Below are 18,256 nucleotides of genomic sequence, written 5' to 3'. Positions count from 1 at the left end.
ATACTTTCAAGGAGTCTGCAAGGTTAATACTATTTACATAATAATGACATTATTTGTTTTTGCTCTCATTCTTTCACTAGTGTACAGTGAAGTTTCTAGAGATGACCCAGCTTGTGATACCCCAACATTCAGTGCAGACAAGCATGTGAGGGTCCAGCCCATCTTCTAGTAAAAGCCAGATATTAGATTTGTAGAAAACTTAAAGAATGCCACACTTCTCAATACAATTTCTTTTGCCTCAGAAACAATTTTCATAAAACATGTTTTTATATTAACTTATAATAGGTTTACTATTGCTATTTAATATGTGTCATAAATACATTTTAACAAGTCTCAGTTTCCATCTGCAATGCCATAAATACGGGCAGATAAAACCCAAATGAGCAAAAGCTCTTTAGGGTCCTCAATAATTTTTATCTATTTATTTTTTAAGATTTTATTTATTTAGCAAGAGAGGCAGCGAGGACTAGGAGGAGGGGCAGAGGGAGAAGGAGAGGGAATCTCAGGCAGATTCTGTTCTGACACGGAGCTGGATGAAAGGCTCAATTTCACAACCCTGAGATCAAGACCTGAGCCAAAACCAAGAGTAGGACACTCAACTGACTCAGCTACCAGGGCGCCCCCCTCAATAATTTTTAATGTCTAAAGGAAGCCTGAGGTCAAAAATTTGTAAAGTGCTGCTTTTCCCCTTGAACCTGAACCTGGGGATCTACCTGGTTCAGTACTCACCTGCTCAGTAGGGACCTTAAACCTCAGGCCATACTCAGAACAGAGTACTGACTCCCAGTTTACCGACGGGACACCTGAGCCAGGCCAAGATGTGTCTTCATCCTTCAGCTCAGTTCTAGGTTGGGAAAGCTTTGCTGTGTAGTCTGGAAAGCTCAGGGGAGGGCTGGAAATGGACCATCAGCTCCTGAGCCCCTCGGCTGTGAGGGTGAGGCTCGCAGCACTCGTACCCTTCGGTGGCTCTCACCTCCCCGGCTGCTTCCCCAGTCCCTGACCTCCAGCTGTGGCTTCCCTCCCCTCAGTTCTTCCATGGGTCCAGGCCCATCTCCTTCCAGGGTGCTGTGCTCTGGAAGCAGAGACAGCCCAAGGCTTCTCTACTTGGCTCTGAGGCCAGGAAACTCTTCATGGTGGCTGCGACGATGGGTCCCCATCCTGTGGAGAATCAAGCCGCCCTCTGGCACCAGGACCCCCCGTGCCCCCATGAAGGCTGGGCAGATGAAGAGGGGGCTGTCATCAGACCCCAGCCTGAAGAAGGGCCTTAGGGGCCCAGAAAAGGGTGAACGGGGACATGTGTAGATGTGTGATCTGTCCCTCATGTTATAGAAGGAGATATCTCCGGCTTCATAGTCCAGAAAGATGCCCACCCGGCGAAGACGCTCTCTCAGGGGGAGAATCTTCTCAGGGGAAGAAAGGGCCCGGTACTGGTTTCCAAACATCTCCAGGGTCCAGAAGCCATTCTGGGGGACCAGTAGGGCCTCCCCTTTCCTCTCAACACTGTCTCTGCAAACCCCCACAGCCCACACCATCACGTTTTCAACCTCCACCTCCCAGTAATGCCTTCCTGAGGAGAAGCTCTCCAGGCCCAGCACGCAAGGCCGGCAGTCGAATCTCTCCGGGTTGTTGGGGACACTCTGCCTGGAGGGGCCTCGTCTCACGCTTCTCCCGTCCTCTGTGAGGAAGAGCTCAGGATGAGCGGTGTCCGGATCCAGGACCACATCGGCTGCAGAAGAAGTCTCTGGTTTAGGCCTGGGGTCTTGGGGGATAGTGCTATTCCTGGACCCCAGGGAGGTCCCAGAAAGGTGGTGGGAGACCCCTGTGTGGCGGCCTTTTCCACTAAGGCCCCTTGATCACAACTCCCAGGCAGCTCGCTCACAGAACCCCTGAGACTGCACTTCCACCCCGTCTGACAGGAGCCTGGCCTCAGGTAGGGGATCACCTGGGCTCTAAAAATGTGGTAAGTTTAGCAAAGGAACCAAAATCCATGGCTCCCGCTTTCTCTCAACATTCTCCACTCTGCCCCCTTTTCTATTCAAGACATATGGTCTCTGGGCCTCTCTTTAGTCAGGAACATTCCAATTTGGCTTAAACCAACCAAGAGGTCCACCCGGCCCCCTCTCCCAGTGAAGCAATTTATGCCAATTTCCCCTGCAGATTCCTGGGTAGTCAAAGTTCCTTTCATTGGTTCTCCGGATTCCACCAGTTTCACCAGCTGACTACTGACGGAGATGACTCCCAAGGGCATCCCCTTCCCAAGGGAAAAAGGGAAGGTCACATCTCCACAACCTGCTTCTGCAAGGGTCTGACCTCTCTGGATGTAGGAAAGGCTTCCGAGCCCTGCAGATCACCCACGTACTACCACCTCCCTGCTACTCAGCTGGTCTACACTGCTGTCGTGTGAACGTGATTTTCTCCTCTCCCCACGTTGTTGAGATGTCTGACTGGGAGTTTTGAAATTCACCTAAAGAGGAAAGGTTGGAGTACCACGGTAACTGGTAAAGCCTGGATGCCTGTGTGCTTTTGAGCAGCAGGGGAGAACTCGTAAGATGCAAAGTGCTCATTAGGATGAGGCTCTGGTAATAGACGAAATTATGCTAAGATCGCCTGGGTTCCCTGATAGCAGAGCTGGGACCCAGTGCTGCAGGGGTGTGGCTAATGATTGCATCCCAGCCCCTCCACCACCTGGAGCCCCCTGCCCACTTCCTCTAATAGGTCCTGCTGGCTGGGGAGAGGCCTGAGGGCCAGCGGGGTGAGGCTTGAGGGCATGTCCAGGGCGCTCACCGGCATGTAGCAAGGTTCTTCTCCATCCTGCAATGGGACAGACAGACAGATGAGCTTCAGGAGTTGCTGGCTAACCAAGCAGAGCGCAAACCTGCACGGACTACTTCAGGAAATGGTACACTTACGTAGTTCTTCTTCAAGTTGCTCTGACAAAGAAACAGAAACCACTTCATGTCTTCAATAGAAGAAATCAGAGAATCTGAGTTTGTGTTAAACGAGGGAGGGTGGGCCCTTCATGAACACCCCCGCCCCTCCCCCACCACAGCTTCTGGAGATTCCAGAAACAATCCATGCGCTGGTGGCTGGATGTTATGGGAACTTATTAGGTTTGTGTCTGTTCGGCAGCGTGATGCTGAGTCCGCAGAATGGGAGCAAGCAGGCAGAAGTTGGGGGGGTTGGTCCCTGGATGCCACGGGTCCGAGCCCCTTGCTGCAGCCTCTGGTCATTTCCTCCCTGTCCCCAGGCTTCTAGCTGCTAGAACCATGGCCCTGTGGGACAGCGACCTATCCTCCTATTCTTTTACCTCTTATTTGACGTTCTTTCTCTTTTTCCATCTGGTCTGTCTCCAGTTCCTTACATGCAATTTCTTTCTCTTCTTTTTCAACCTCTTTTCCTCTGTGGAGTTTCCTGATGAGACAGACGCTCCCGGTGATGAAGAGAAGCAGAGAAGGCAGGAGGACAGCGAGGCCCGCCGTCCAGGGAAACATGCTGGGAGCAAAGGATTCTGAAAAGGGAACCAGAATAGTCCCATTCAGTGAGAGAAAGGAGACCCCCGATGACAGAGTCCTTCACCATGCCCATAGGAAGTGCTCCTTGGGGTCCCTGCTCCATTGGCTCCTCTCTCCAAAACCCGGGACAGAGACCCTGACTCTGCACTGACTCATCCCATAGCAGTTGCCAGGGCTGGGGGCCCAGGAGCCAAAAAAGCAGGGACCCCTGGAGTCACCATGGGAAGGACCAGGGTGAACACAGCAACCACTGAATCACCACAGCCACCACCCTGCATGAACCACCACTCCTTTTGGCCTGAAAGCTTGCAATTCCCCAACGCCTGCCATACCCCCTGCAGTCTGTCAGCCCAGCAGGCTGAGTGAGATTCTGCTACTTCTCTGCTCAAAACGCTGTGTCCCACAGACTCACCCAACTCTTCCTGCCTGACCACATACCACACCAGCCCCTTGGAGTTCCTTAAAGCTGCCAGACATGCTCCTGCCTCAGGCCCTTTGCATGTGCTGTTCTTGCTCCCTGGTTGCAGAGAAGCAAGCAACTCAAGTATCTGCACAGCTCCTTCCTTACTTGCCCAACTGCCATCTTTTCTAGTGAAGACTTCTTTGACCATCCTCTTTATAATCACAACTCCCCTATACCCTAGCACTCCCCGTCCTCTCCCCAGTTAAATTTTTCTCCAGTACTTATCTCCATCTGATATAATCTACAGTTAAATTATTTCAGTTACAGCTATCTGCCACCCTAGAATGTTAGCCCCATGATGGTAGGGATCTTTATGTATTCTGTTCACTGATTTATTTTCAGTCTTGAGAACAGTACCTTGAACACAGGGGATACTTTGTTAAGCATTTGTTGGATGAATTCCTGCATGTCTGTAGATAGAAAATCCCCCCTCCCTGAGTGTAGGGCTCCCTTGCCTGTACCACTCTCCGTTTATGATTGTTCTAAATGCTTAAAAATGGCTGCAGGGGGCACCTGGCTTGCTCAGTCAGGACAGTGCGGGACTCTTGATCTCAGGGTATTATGAGTTCAAGTCCCATGCTGGGTGCAGAGATTACTTAAATAAATAAATTTTTAAAAAAAATGCTGCAGGATAAGGACCAGGACAGAGAAACAACTCTCAGAGAAGACTTTGACTTTCTCCTTGAGAAAAGCTAGGAGGAGAGACCGTGGGGTTCAGGGCCCCTTGCTTCATCGCTCCCTCCCTGTTCCAGGCTCCGGTCTGTCTGAAGACCCTGCCTCGGCGTGGTAAGCCTCCAGAGGGCAGGGAACCAACCTGGGATGAAAATGATGGTTTCCTTCTCCTGGCCAAGCAGGGTGCTGACCACAGAGCAGGACGCGTTCCTCACCGAGCAGTCCCTGATGACCACGGCCGTGGTGACCATGAAGAGGCCTTCTGTGTCCACTGTGTAAGCCTCCTCCAGCACCGGCATGATCGCACCGTGAGGGTCCCTCCATACCACATAGGGCTCCGGGTACCATCCTCCGGACGTGCACTCCAGCCGCACGCCGCCATCCTCCTGGCCCTTCATTTCAATGAGCGGCTTAGAGCCCAGGCCTGGGGACAGAGACCAGGAAGCAGCTAACAAGGCAATGGTGTCTCAGCCTAAGTGTCTTAGATCAGCTGTCCACGGGGAGAGCCAAGGACGGGGAAGGCAGCAAGGGGCCAGTGGCCAGAGAACTGGTTGGGTGTATTCCCTGCATTCCCACGGTCCCCCTTCTGTGAAGGGAGAGAGGGAGGGAGGGAGGGAGGAAAAGAAGGAAGAAGGCCCTGGTGCTGGACATCAGGAGACCAATATGCCAATAAATCGTGAGCTCTTGGAGGGCAGGCTGACAATGCACTTGGCTTCGTGTGCCACCCGTGACCCCATCAAAGAGGCACACACCCGTCTGTCTCCCACCAAGTGACTGCCGATTGATTCATTCAGTTAGAGGGTCTGCTTGTCTCACTTGTGAGTGAGTGTGTCTGCTCAACCTGAAACAAGCAGGTTGAGGATTTCACTCTCCGTCCTGGGAGGATTTCTCCACAGTGCCTGTCTCCCAAGCTTGGGAATAATCTGATAAGGACAGAAGCCTGCCAGGCCAGCAGAATCTTGGGAAACTTTTTGACCTCAAGACACAGTCCCTTCTCTCCCAGTTTAAGGCTGCATGTGAACCACAGGTCATCAGGAGTAGTTGGTTTTTGAGAGAATGGAAAGAACTAGAATGCAGAACCAACCCCTACCCCAGTTCAGAGACATGTACCTCCCAGGGGCTCAATTAGCCAGGGGATGTCCTTGAATCTCTCCACAACATCTACCAATTAGAAAGATCTGGGTGCTCCTGGAATCCTCAGGATTACAATATCACCTCCTCAATGGCAGCAGAACATCACAAAAAATCCCGAGTCCAGGCTCTTCCCAACTTATTCTTGTCTTTAAAAGGCATGCTTGGTGGCTCAGTTGTTAAGGGTCTGCCTTCAGCTCAGGTCATGATCCCAGCCAGGGTCCTGGGATCGAGAGGCCTGCTTCTCCCTCTTCCACTCCCCTTGCTGTGTTCTCTATCTAGCTGTGTCTCTCTGTCATATAAATACATAAATAAAATCTTAAAAAGAAAAAAAATCTCTAATAAAAATAGATTAGTGGTTCAAGACCTAGGAGACTTCTGCCTCTTCAGCCAGGGGTCTAGAGATTATCCAAAGTTCTTAATGAAATTAAATTAGATTTTATCTTAGAACAGCTCAGCAAGGGGCGCCTGGGTGGCTCAGTGGGTTAAAGCCTCTGCCTTCGGCTCAGGTCATGATCCCAGAGTCCTGGGATTGAGCCCCGCATCGGGCTCTCTGCTCAGCAGGGAGCCTGCTTCTCCCTCTCTCTCTGCCTGCCTCTGCCTACTTGTGATCTCTGTCTGTCAAATTAATAAATAAAAATCTTAAAAAAAAAAAAAAAAAGAACAGCTCAGCAAAATATAATTCCTGTTTATTGTTGGACAACACTATCTCATCCAATCTTTTTTTTTTTTTAAGATTTTATTTATTGGGGTGCCTGAGTGGCACAGCCAGTGAAACATCCAACTCTTGGTTTTGGCCGAGGTCATGATGTCAGGGTCCTGAGATCGAGCCATGTGGGGCTCTGCAGTAAGCATGGAATCTGCTTGCCCCCTCCCTTTGCTCCTACCCCCACTCTCTCGAATAAATTTAAAAATCTTTTTAAAAATATTTTATATATTTATTTGAGAGAGACAGAGCAAGCATAAGTGCGGGGAGAAGGGCAGAAGGAGAAGCAGACTTCCAGTTGAGCAGGGACCTGGAGTGGGACTCCATCCCAGGCCACTGGGATCATGACCTGAGTCAAGGGCAGACTCTTAACCCAATGAGCCACAGAAGCCTCACATCCAAACTTCTTTTAAGTAACTCCTTTGGTAAGGCAATCCAAAAAATTAAAAGACAAAATGAAAACAAAAGACAAAATTAAAGCAGTCATGTAAGTCTCAGTACTACCTGCTCCATCTGATTTTTGCCAAAAAGAAATAAACAACAACAACAAAAAAACAACTGCACAATGAAAGGCTGGTGCAGAAACTCTGAACTGTGATTAAGACTCAAAAGAATTCGGCAAGTTGGAAGGAAATTCTAAAAATAAAATGGGGTTCCACAGGGTTCAGTCAAGGCAAGTTTGAAACAATAGACTTAAAGACAAAATCACCCAGCCAGTGAACCAACCAACCAACCAACAAAAACAATAAGCAGTTCCACAACTCAGTTCAGACTGGAGCAGGTCAGGCCAAGGTCATGTTTACAGGGAAAGAACAGAGGGTTCCTGCCGCAGACATACCATCGTGGTGAGCCGGGCAGTGCTGCTACGAAGACTCAGGACACCAGGGCTGAGAAACCCTCCTGCCACAATATTTCAATATTTTCTATTAATCACATATGCTCTTCTAGGTGACAAAGATGGCGTCTCCTACTATCTACGAGTTGAGACCCCCTGGCGAGGCCACCCTGTCCTCTAAGCCTTACTTCCATTGGTCAGATTGACTGAAATGCCAGTGATTTACTTAGGTGTATTTTTTTTTTTAAAAAGATTTTATTTATTTATCAGAGAGAGAGGGGGGCAGAGAGCAAGCACAGGCAGACAGAATGGCAGGCAGAGGCAGAGGGAGAAGCAGGCTCCCTGCCGAGCAAGAAGCCCGATGTGGGACTCGATCCCAGGATGCCGGGATCATGACCTGAGCCGAAGGCAGCTGCCTAACCAACTGAGCCACCCAGGCGTCCCAACTTAGGTGTATTTTAAAGCTCTTCCAGCCTTCAAACATTTCTTTAAAGTATAATACACTGGCCCCAAGAGTGAGGTCATACCTTAAAACCATTATTAATAAACTCTTAGAAATCCTGGTTTATATGCCACTTCTATTCTGAAGCCTTGCCCAAGTCCTCTGATCAAATTCTCGTTTTCCTGTGGGGCTAACGGGCTTGATACTATATCATGCTTTAAAGAAATCATCTGGACATGTTAGTCACTCTTACTACACTGGCATTTGGGGAAAGGTCAAAAACGGCAAAATTACTATCAAGATGAAGGATGTCCCTATGTTGTCCCCATGCAGTGGCTCTTCTAACTCTGACAGTCAGAGTTCGATGAGAAAGTCTATGGTCCCCTCTCCAGACCCAGCTTCAGGGTGCTGTGCTGGGACTTCATGCGGGGTCTTCTGAGCCCCCGAGGGGTGCAATTCACTCACACTGTTGTGCTCCCCTGCCATCCCGTTAGGGAAGCTACTCTCCCAACCCCCACCTTGCAGTCTCAACCCTTCTCTGCTTTATTTTCTCTACAGTGCTCATCACCAGCTAGGATAGTTTAAATATTCTGTATTTTTTTTCTTAAATATCGTATTAATTGGCTCTCTGCACTCTAGAACATGGGCACCATGAGGACAGGAACCTCCGTGTCTTTCCTTCAATGTTTTGACCTGTTACTTGGAACAGTGACTTAAACATAGAAGCGGTCTGTTAAGTATTTTCTAAAAGACTTATCGAATGTCTGTGATGTGAGGGAGTGCAAAAAGAAATTTGCCCACTCTGAATTTTTCTTTTTTTTTGCCTTTTAGAAGGTCATGATCCGGGGGTCCTGGGATCCAGCCCCAAGTTGGGCTCTCTGCTCAGCGGGGAGCCTGCTTCCCCCTCTCTCTCTGCCTGCCTCTCTGCCTACATGTGATCTCTGTCAAATAAATAAATAAAATCTTTTAAATAAATAAATAAATAAAATAAAAAATAAAAAAATTGTCATTTTCCCAGGCAATGAGGTGGGGATCATAGTTCCCCTCTCCTGTACTGGGAGGACCACCACGTGACTTGCTTTGGTCAATGCCATACAAGGCTTCTCCCTCTCCCTTTGCCAGCTGCTCTGCCTCCTTGTACTCTCTCTGTGTCAAAAAAAAAAAAAAAAAAAAAAAAAAGTACTTTAAAAGAAATTTAGAAAACAAATTTATAGTATCTACTAAAAAGGAAGAGCGGGGCGCCTGAGTGGCTCAGTCGGTTAAGAGTCTGCCTTCAGCTGGAGTCATGATCCCAGGGTCCTGGGATGGAGCCTTCCATTGGGCTCCCTGCTTAGTGGGAATACTGCTTCCTTCCCTCTGCTGCTCCCCCTGCTTTTCTATCAAATAAATAAAATCTTAAAAAAAAAAAAAAGAATTATCTGTAGGAGTTAAACACTCTCTCTGGCTCAAGGCTACAGTGGAATGCTGTGTGTGCTTCTCAGGAACTGATGCCCACAGTGTAGCAGGGCAAACCCGTTCATTTGGTCCTTGGGAGGAGGAAGCCACCTTACCTGTTCTTGTTTTGTTTCATTTTTTAAGATTTTATTTATTTGACAGAGAGAGAGCAAGCACAAGCAGGGGGAACAGCAGGCAGAGGGAGAAAGAGAAGCAGGCTCCCAGCTGACCAAGGAGCCAGTACTCTGGAATCATGACCTAAGCTGAAGGCAGATGCTTAACCCACTGAGCCACCCAGGCTTCCCACCACCTTCCCTGTTTAAAACCTGCTGGGCTGCAATAGGGCCTGAAGTTAGGAGAGAAACCTCCCTAAGGGTCCCCCTGAAAAAGCAACCAACAAAATGAAAATACGCACCTGCCACCATCAGGCGCAGGATGGCCTCATCGTAGGATCTGCCTTCTTGGAAGTAACAGTGGTAGATGCCATTGTCGTGGGCTGTGATGTTGTGTATGACAAGCACCACACTCCCTGTGTTGATGTGGTCACTCACCAAGGTGGTTCTTCCCCGGTACTCCTCCATCTGCTCCTCGGTCCTCTCCTGTCCATCCTTATACACAAGCACTGCTGGGGAGAACTGAGCACGGAACCAGCGCACCTCCATGTGCTCTGCGTCCTTCTTGGGGGACAGGTGGCAGCGGAACATGGTGTCTTCTCCCACCATGGCCAGGACAGGGTCAGCTGGCCCCATGACAGTAAACGGGGCTGTTCAACAAAGGAGCAGAATCAGAAGACACAATTATTAAAGATCTAAGGCAGGAAAGGAAGCGGATATTCCAGGGGACAAAAGTAATCTTCCTAAGGCCACACCAGAGGATTCTGGGCCGCTGAGGTTGGCTGGCAGCCACAGATGCCTGGTGGGGGTACCCAGTGAGTCTTGTCTTTATTGGAGCATACATATGCTTCACATATGGAAAGCCGTGGACCTGGGACTGGATCCACTGTGACCACAGCCCATAGAGCACCTCCTGCAGACCCTGTGCTTCGATTTTCCCTAACACTCAAGCTGTCCGTTAAGGCAGCCACAGGCCAGCGCCTGCTGGAATGTACTGTTAAGTGTGAAATACACACAATTTGGAAATGTTAGAGTAAAAAAGGTCAAATAGCTCACTGTTCATATTTTACATTAATTAAAAGTTTAAATAACAATATTCTGATTATTTGGGGTTAAACAAAATGCATGATCAAAATCTATTTCATCTGTTTTTTTCTGCTGTTCTAAAGGCAGCTACTGGAAAACCTAAAATTGTATGTGCAGCCTGCCTTTGTGGCTCTCCCTGGATTGCTATCTGACAGTGCTGGTCGACATCCGGGGAGCACGTGCAGAATGCGAGCTGCCAGACCCCAACCCCAGACCTTTTTCCCTCTTCCTCTCTGTAGACTGGAGTGCCCTCTCACCCCTCTGAAGAGCTGGCGGGAGCTCGAGGGAGGAGCCCCTACCTGAGAGCAGGCCCAAGCAGCTGACCAACATGAAGGACAGAAGGGAGCGGGGCACGGAGAAGCGCAAAGCAGCGGCCGCCTCCATCCAAAGACTGGGCTCCCTGGAGAAGCAGCGACGCAAGGCCTGGGGGTGCAGACGAGGAGAAATGTGGCACCAGCTCTGATGGAAGTCAAACTTTCCTGTGACCTGCACTGGGATCTTCAGCGCCCCAACTTCTGTGTCGGGCAGCATCCTTCCTCTCCCTGTAGACTGACTCCTTATACATTCCACAGATAAGCCACAAGGTGAGGATCCAGGAGGCAGTTTTCTGCCTTCTCCAGCTCACTTCTCTAAGCAGAGTTGAGTTTCTTCAGGTGTCACTTGATATCATCCCATACCCTTCCTCGTCCCCCCCACCCCCAACTTCCCCTGCAATCCCGCAGACAAGCACAGGGGCAGACAGACGAGGCCGCCCCACTCCCGGGACCCCCAACCTTCACTCACTCCCCACCTGCCGCCCCACCCCCCCTTTCCTACCTTCTTGAATTCTCCTCTGCGTTTTATCTCCTCCGACTTTCAAATGAAGATTTTCCTATTGTCCTTCTTCTCTCTAATCTCATAAACATAATCGGGAAACAAAACTTGCCGGAGAAAGAAACCCTTTTCTTGGCCACCCCTTAGTCTCTCTGTGTGCAGACACCAGACCTGGGACCGGGTCCATTGTGACCAGAGAGTCCCAAATGTCATTGAATGGTCTAGAGCCCAGGGCTGGCCAGCTCCGTGTCAACCAGCCAATGGTATCCCTGAGCCTGCTTTCTCACCAGTCACTAGGCAGAATACACACTAAGTTTAAAATCGCACAGCTGCGTGTAGCTTTTTGGGATTATCTGAATGTTTAAAAGTCTTTTTCTAATGTTCAGAAGCAGGAAAACCCCCAGGAGCGGCCTCTTGTGTGTAGACTGATGAGCGTGTAGTGGTTAGAGATGGGGAGGTGATGAGGGAAACAGAAGCGGACCCCCTTCCAAGGCCCAAGGAATGTGTTGCAGTTGCTGGGGTTGTGCGGATGCTAGTGGGGACGCTGGAGAGAGAGGGAGGGAATGAATGCAGGAGGGGTAGGGGAGCTGCAGTAGCCATTATGGATGTCCTGTTATTCATTCAAAAACCACTGAGAGGTATTGAAGAGTGAGAGCCAGTGGGGGCTGGAAGATGGCACCTAGCAAAGGCTTTTTCCATTGGGCTTCATGGTCTGCCTGTGGATGGTCTGGTTGAGCCAACACCCCACAGCCACACAGTGCTCCCCTCCCAGAACCCAATCCAACTACTGTATAGCTTTCTTCTAGAACAATCTTCCAACACACACTCCTTAGTATTTCCCCAAGTGCCTACATGCTTCCTCCAGAGGCTTCCAAATCCGATTCACTTCAGAACTGCACTGGCCTTGTATCCCAGTGATGAGGGAGCAGGAGGCTGGCTGAGGACAGAGCAGGGGCTGGCACCTTGCACCCCCTCTCCACCCACTCCCCTTGGTAATATGTGTGACATTCCTCAGGCACCCCTGACTGCCCTAAAAGAACAAATGGTTATCTTGCAGAGATCAGACTCCTGTAAGCCAGGAGTCTCCCTTGGTTTGCAAATGTCCTTGAGATTTACAACAAAGAAGTTACCTTATCAATAGCCCAATTTCCAAAGACACATAACTCAGTTCCTCAAGCCCTAACGTCACCCTCCCCTCCATAAAAAAACCGAAGAAGGCTGAGGTAAAAAGAAAAGTAAATAAAGTTAAATTTCTTCTAAACCTAAATCTCACTAACAAGGACGCTTGATAGCAGGAATGTAACATTCCACCAGGAGACTCCCAATTGTTAATGCCTCATTAGAGGGAAAGTGGCCTTGGCTTGATAGTAACCAGGCCTTCAATATCCTGATAGTCTTCTTTACCCCAATAGCCCTTCTGAACACCCCTTTGTCCTCACCTACCCAACTCCTGTGTATATAACCAGCCACTCCTCACAGGCCCTGGGCAGCCGAATCTCTGCCTGCCCAAGGGTCCTGTCCCCGTGCTCTAATAAACCACTTTTTTTGCACCAAAGATGTCTCAAGAATTCTTTCTTGGTCATTAGCTCCAGACCTCAGCCCACCGAACCTCCCCTAGGTTCTAGAACTTCATCACCAGGGCCCAAAGTCCTGACACCTGTTCTCCCGCACCCCCCCACTCACCCATTGCTCTCCATTTCAGCGTCTGGAGGCCCAGCCTAGCCTTCCTGTCCCCCCTCCTCCGATAATAGCTCCACACGTTCCCAGGTGGCAGTGTTCTCAGACTCCTCCGACTCCCGGTTCTGCCTGCTACTCCATCCTGTCCTGTTATTGCTGTGTATGTGGCATTGATGAAGGAAGAGAAGGCAAGCTGGGGACAAGGCAGAAGCTGACACCCCGCAACCCCCCCTCTATGGGTGTGTGTGACATCCTCAGGTACTCCTGGCTGTCCTAAAGGAAAAACAAATAGTTAACTTGTAGAGATCACCGTCCTCTGCAAGTCTCCCTCAGCTTACTTGCAAATGCCTGAGCAAGAGCTTCCAGAAGGAAATGTAAATACAATTAAGGTCTTTGTAACTTGCAGGCCAGAGGCCAAGTATACAGTTCCCCCAAATTCCCAACTATCTAAATGCTAATGCCTCACTCGAGGGTTCAACAACCTTGACAACAGCAAGGCCTCCGGTATCCAGAGAGACTTCTTTAGCATATGAAAGTTCTTTCCGAAACCTCCCTTTTTCCTTACCTCCTCCAACCCCCTCGTATACACAATGAGCTCATCTCACAACCCCTGGCAGCAGGCCCTTCTGACCACAGGCGCTTTAATAAACCACCATTTTGCACCAGAGACGTCTCAAGAATTTTCTTGGTCGTGGGCTCAGTGGGACCTCACCCCACTGAACCTCATCAATATTCTACAACCCCAACAGCACGAGTGCACATCTTCGCAGGGACTGGAGTTCGTGTTCCCTGGGAGCAGACACTTGGCCCAAGTCCTCTCTCCCTTACAGGGCCCCGCCCTTGCTCTGCACTCTGCTCTCACTCAATGCCTGAGTGAGAAAGCTAAGGGGGAGGCCCCCCGCCCAACGTTGTCCATCCAGACACCACCTACCTTTCCTTCTCCGGACCACACCATGGACGAGAACTGCCCTCCAGAACTTCCCATGCGTTCCTGCTACACGTGTGACAGGTGACGCAGCGCTGGGCCATTCAGTCCTCCTGATGAGGGAGGCTGATGACAAAGCAAAAGCTGACCCCCCCCCCCCCGCACCCTTCCCCCACCCCCACTCCTGGGGGGGACACATGTGACATTCTTTAGGAATCCCCCAGCTATCTTAATGTTTATACTTTGGTAGAGGGGAAAAATGACCTTGACAATGGCAAAGGCTCAAGGCCACGTATCTTGTAGGTCCTCTTTAGCATATGAAAGTTCTATAGAAATCTCCCTTTTCCTTACCTCTGCCTACCCTATCCTATGTAACCTGCCACCCCTCACCACCCCAGGGCAGCAACTCTTTTGGCCTACGGTCCTGTCCCCAGGCTTTAATAAACCACTATTTTGCACAAAAGATGTCTCAAGAATTCTTTCTTGGTCATCGGCTCCGGACCTCACCCCACTGACCCTCACCTATGTTCTAGAACTTCATCACTCCCTCTGGCCCGGCCTGGGTGGGGTGTCGGGATGAGATCCCATCTCTGTGCATTGGCCATGGGCAGCAGGGCTACAGTAGTGGACATGTATTGGAAGACAGAAGTCACAGCTGCTATGTGGATGGGGCTGGCAGGGGCGGGGGGTGACAGATGTTACCCGGCGTTCCCTACATTCTCCCAGGCAGGGCCTTGTAAAGAACGCTATTGATGTATAACCCCATGTCCCCTAGGTCCATGTCTGGCAGGCAGTTTCCTGTTAGGTAACAAGTTCCCAGGTGCCTGCTGTTGTTCTCCATCCGAGAGCTTTCTCTAACACTGAGGACGCTTGCTCCTGTGCGTCAATGCAGCCCAACCTGGAAGAGCAGGGCAGAGATGCCACCCCTAGGGGCAACCCTCACCCAAAGGGGGGGCGGGGACTGTGGGGTTAAGTGGTCCAGGCTCCCCACCCCTGCCAGAAGGGTTCTGAGCATATGGGGTGGGTCAATTGGGCCCAGGTGACTAGACAGTGACCAACTAGCTAACATACCCTTTCTGCCACTTTTCACTTAGTTGACTTTTTTCCCCCTTTCTTTCTGAACTTGGGTTTCGGGGCACCTGGGTGTCTCAGTTGGTTAAGCATTTCCCTTTGCCTCTGGCCATGACCCCAGGGTCTTGGGATCAAGCCCCACATCAGGCTCCTTAGGCTCAGTGGGGAGCCTGCTTCTCCCTCTCCCACTCCCCCTGCTTGTGTTTCCTCTCTCGCTATGTCTCTCTCAAATAAATTAATAAAATCTCAAAAAAAAAGAAAATGAACTTGGGTTTCCTGGGGTCACTTCCCAAGTAGACTGTGGGCACCCAATCCTTGACTCAAAAGTCAGTTTTTGAACAAAAAGATGGAATTAGGTAGATATTTTACCAAGCATTGTATCCAACAATTGGAAGGATCTTTTCTGGAGAAGTGCCCTCTGACATACAGACCTGTTCTCTATAGAGAAACTGTTGGGCTGGCAGAAAGGGCTACTTAAGATGGCAAAAGTTCCTGCCACAAGACCTGAGCTCGGACAGGAGAACAAAGGCCCAAGCAGGAATCTGAGACCTTCCCGCCCCGGGCTCCAGTGGACCAATGGGACCCCAAAGAGCAGGCGAGATATCCAAATAAGGGAAACTTGCCAAAAGACCCCTGAGCTCCCCTCAAGACCCCTTAAAAGCCCCCTCCTCCCTACCTTGGGCGCGACTTCTGTCACTCTGCTTTCCAGAGTCGCGGAACCTCGCCCGAGGGTGCCCACCTCCTCCCGGCGCAACTTTCCTGGCTCACCTTCTCCTGAGCCCTGAAACTTCGCCAGAGAGTGTTTTTAATAAATCTTGCCTTGCACCCACTTTGCCTGGTGTTGTGTTTATCTTGCTGGAAAAACTTTACATTTGGTGCCGGCACCGGGGAAGGAGATTGAGCCCCCACCCTAGTGGGGAGGCTCTCTCTTTTCCCTAGCCGGACCAGACCTGCCTTTCCTAGCAGCACTTCACCCTGGTGAGTTTCCCCTGATTCCGTGCCTCCTTCCGGAAAGCCCTGCCCTAATCACGGCCGCGTCAGGGCGGACCCCACTGGTCACCAGGTGACCTCCGTGACTCTGAGAGGCTGGGAGGCTGGGAGACGTCCTAATCTCTACGGCAATCGACAGTTTTTCCACAACCCAGTGGTGGACAAGGGGCCGCCTTCCTCCAGCCCTCGGGTTGCCCAGCAACGAATCGTGGAGACCTCCCAATCCAAATTCGACCCTAAAACATCCCGGGGGTGTTTTAGGTCTGTTGGCCAATCTTAAACCCCTGGAACTGGACCAGGACCTGCAAAAACGACGTTACTGTACTGTTGCTTGGCCACAATACCAATTAGACAATCGGTCCCAGTGGCCTCCAAAAGGCACATTTGACTATCAGATTCTGATGGACCTAGGCAATTTCTGCAAACGCCAGGGCAAATGGGTCGAGGTCCCTTATGTCCAGGCTTTCTGGACTCTGCGCTCTCGCCCCTCCCTCTGCTCTCACTGCTCCACCTCACGGGTCATCTTGGCCCACTCCCCTCCCCCTACCCTGCCACTCACTGCTCCCAAAGACCCAGACCTCTCCTGCCTGTCTCCCCTCTCTGAACCCCCAGAGAGCTTCACCCATCCAGTGACAAGAGGGCCCCTGGTTCCTCCTCCTCCTCCTCCTTACCGCGATCCCTTACCCCAAGGTCCCTTAAGTTCAGGATTTCTGAACCGGCCCCCTCGCCTACCCCTCCCCCCTCCCTCCTATCTGAACTCCTGACAAAGTTATGAACTCCTGACAGTTATCCTCAGTAAATGGGAAACTCCAATCAGAGTTTACTGAAGGTCAAATAGACTCTTGTTATTTGTTAAAATCTGCTAGCAAAGAGATGACTAGAACTGATGGTTACTGTGTGTCTCAGAGTTTTAATGGGTAATTCTTAAGGTAGCTTTCAAAGTCTTTGGTAACCGTTAACCGAGTGGGATAAAATACGAGAGCGCTGGTCTCTGGAACTAGGTTTACGCTTTTGGAATGTGTTGGTAAACATCTTTTGTGCTTCACTGAATTCTGTTGTAACAGCCCCAGGGCTACTGTTTGAGCTAGATCCTTTCGTAAAGAATGGAAGGGGAGACTAATCACCTCCCATTAGCCAGGGATACCCAAAGCGGAGGAGGCTGTCCAATCTGTTTGAATCTGAAAAGTGCCCGACTGTGTGAATGTGTCTGTGTGGCTCCACCCATACTAGGGCTGGAAAACCCTCCCCTGATTTAGTCTGGGCCCTAAGGGAGGTTGCTGGAGTTGAGGGAGTTGTCCAAGTTCATGTGACCTTCTCTCTACAAGACCTTTCCCAAATTGAGAAAAGTTTGGGCTCCTTTTCGGCCAATCCTGATAACTATATCAAAGAATTGCAGTATCTGGCCCTATGACCTCACCTGGCATGATTTACATGTGGTCCAGACCACCACCCTCACCACAGAGGAGAGGGAACGCATCCAGGCTGCTGCCCCAGAGCACGAGGATCAGGTCCATCTCACTGATGCTGCCATGCCAGTTGGAGCCCGGGCGGTCCCAGCTGTAGAACCAGGTTGGGATTATCAGGATGGCCAAGATGGCCACTGGCGCCGCGACTGCATGGTCCAATGTCTCACAGCCGGCATGCGGGCAGCCTCTAATAAGGCCATTAATTATGACAAGATTAGGGAAATTGTCCAGGCCCCTGACAAAAACCCCCACCATGTTTCTTAACTGATTGACTGAAGCTTTAACCCAGTATACTCGCTTGGACCCCACCTCTCCTGCGGGGGCCACGGTACTGGCTACTCATTTTATCTCTCAATCGGCACCGGATATACGGAGAAAGTTAAAGAAGGCTGAGGAGGGCCCTAAGACCCCCATTTCTGACTTGGTGAAAATGGCATTTAAGGTCTTTAATTCCCGTGAGGAGGCGGCTGAGCTTAAACGACAAGCCAGACTCCAACAAAAGGTTCAGTTGCAGACCCAAGCCTTGGTAGCAGCCCTGCGGCCGGCCGGCTCTGGGAGCCAGGAGAGAGGGGCAACCAATTGCACCCCCCGGGGGGGCTTGTTTCAAATGCAGGGCTGAGGGACATTGGGCTTGCCAGTGCCCCAATCCGAAGCCACCAACTCGGCCTTGCCCTCAATGCCATTTGATGGGCCACTGGAAATCCGACTGCCCTAACTTCAAGGTATCTTCGGCACCTCAACGTGGGGGACCCCCCGAGACAGTAAGTCCGGCCTTTCAACTGCTTGGATTGGAGGAGGACTGACGAAGCCCAGACTCGGCCACCCTCTCACCCAGGCCGAGCCCAGGGTTACGCTCCAGGTAGCGGGTAAGTCCTTTTCCTTTCTGCTGGCCCCGGGGGCAGATGGTTAGGCCCGGTGTG

General features: G+C 50.6%; 1 protein-coding gene across 1 annotated transcript; it reads right to left on the bottom strand.

The window, feature by feature from the left end:
* Positions 1–474: 474 nt before the first annotated feature.
* Positions 475–11,343, bottom strand: LOC131833050 (butyrophilin subfamily 2 member A2-like). Its single transcript, XM_059176303.1, has 8 exons — positions 11,211–11,343; positions 10,694–10,817; positions 9,611–9,958; positions 4,790–5,071; positions 3,308–3,508; positions 2,910–2,930; positions 2,785–2,811; positions 475–1,726 (listed from the first exon to the last, which is right to left on the bottom strand). Exons 2-8 carry the CDS (start codon positions 10,776–10,778, stop codon positions 1,101–1,103), a joined length of 1,590 nt encoding a protein of 529 aa, XP_059032286.1. The 5' UTR covers positions 10,779–10,817; positions 11,211–11,343; the 3' UTR covers positions 475–1,100.
* Positions 11,344–18,256: the final 6,913 nt, after the last annotated feature.

This window comes from Mustela lutreola, chromosome 6 (assembly GCF_030435805.1).
Source record: "Mustela lutreola isolate mMusLut2 chromosome 6, mMusLut2.pri, whole genome shotgun sequence".
In the NCBI taxonomy this organism is placed as follows: Eukaryota; Metazoa; Chordata; class Mammalia; order Carnivora; family Mustelidae; genus Mustela; species Mustela lutreola.
Note: the sequence above shows the minus strand (reverse complement) of the source record. Positions and strands in the feature narration are given on the sequence as shown.

What these genes read in the sequence shown, in the direction of transcription:
- LOC131833050 (XM_059176303.1), bottom strand. Translation starts at nt 10,778, where the DNA reads ATGGAGGCGGCCGCTGCTTTGCGCTTCTCCGTGCCCCGCTCCCTTCTG. An exon ending in CTGCTTGGGCCTGCTCTCAG is followed by an intron (nt 9,959 to 10,693) that starts GTAGGGGCTCCT and finishes TTTGTTGAACAG; the next exon opens with CCCCGTTTACTGTCATGGGG. An exon ending in AAGAACCTTGCTACATGCCG is followed by an intron (nt 1,727 to 2,784) that starts GTGAGCGCCCTG and finishes CTTCTTCTGCAG; the next exon opens with CCGATGTGGTCCTGGATCCG.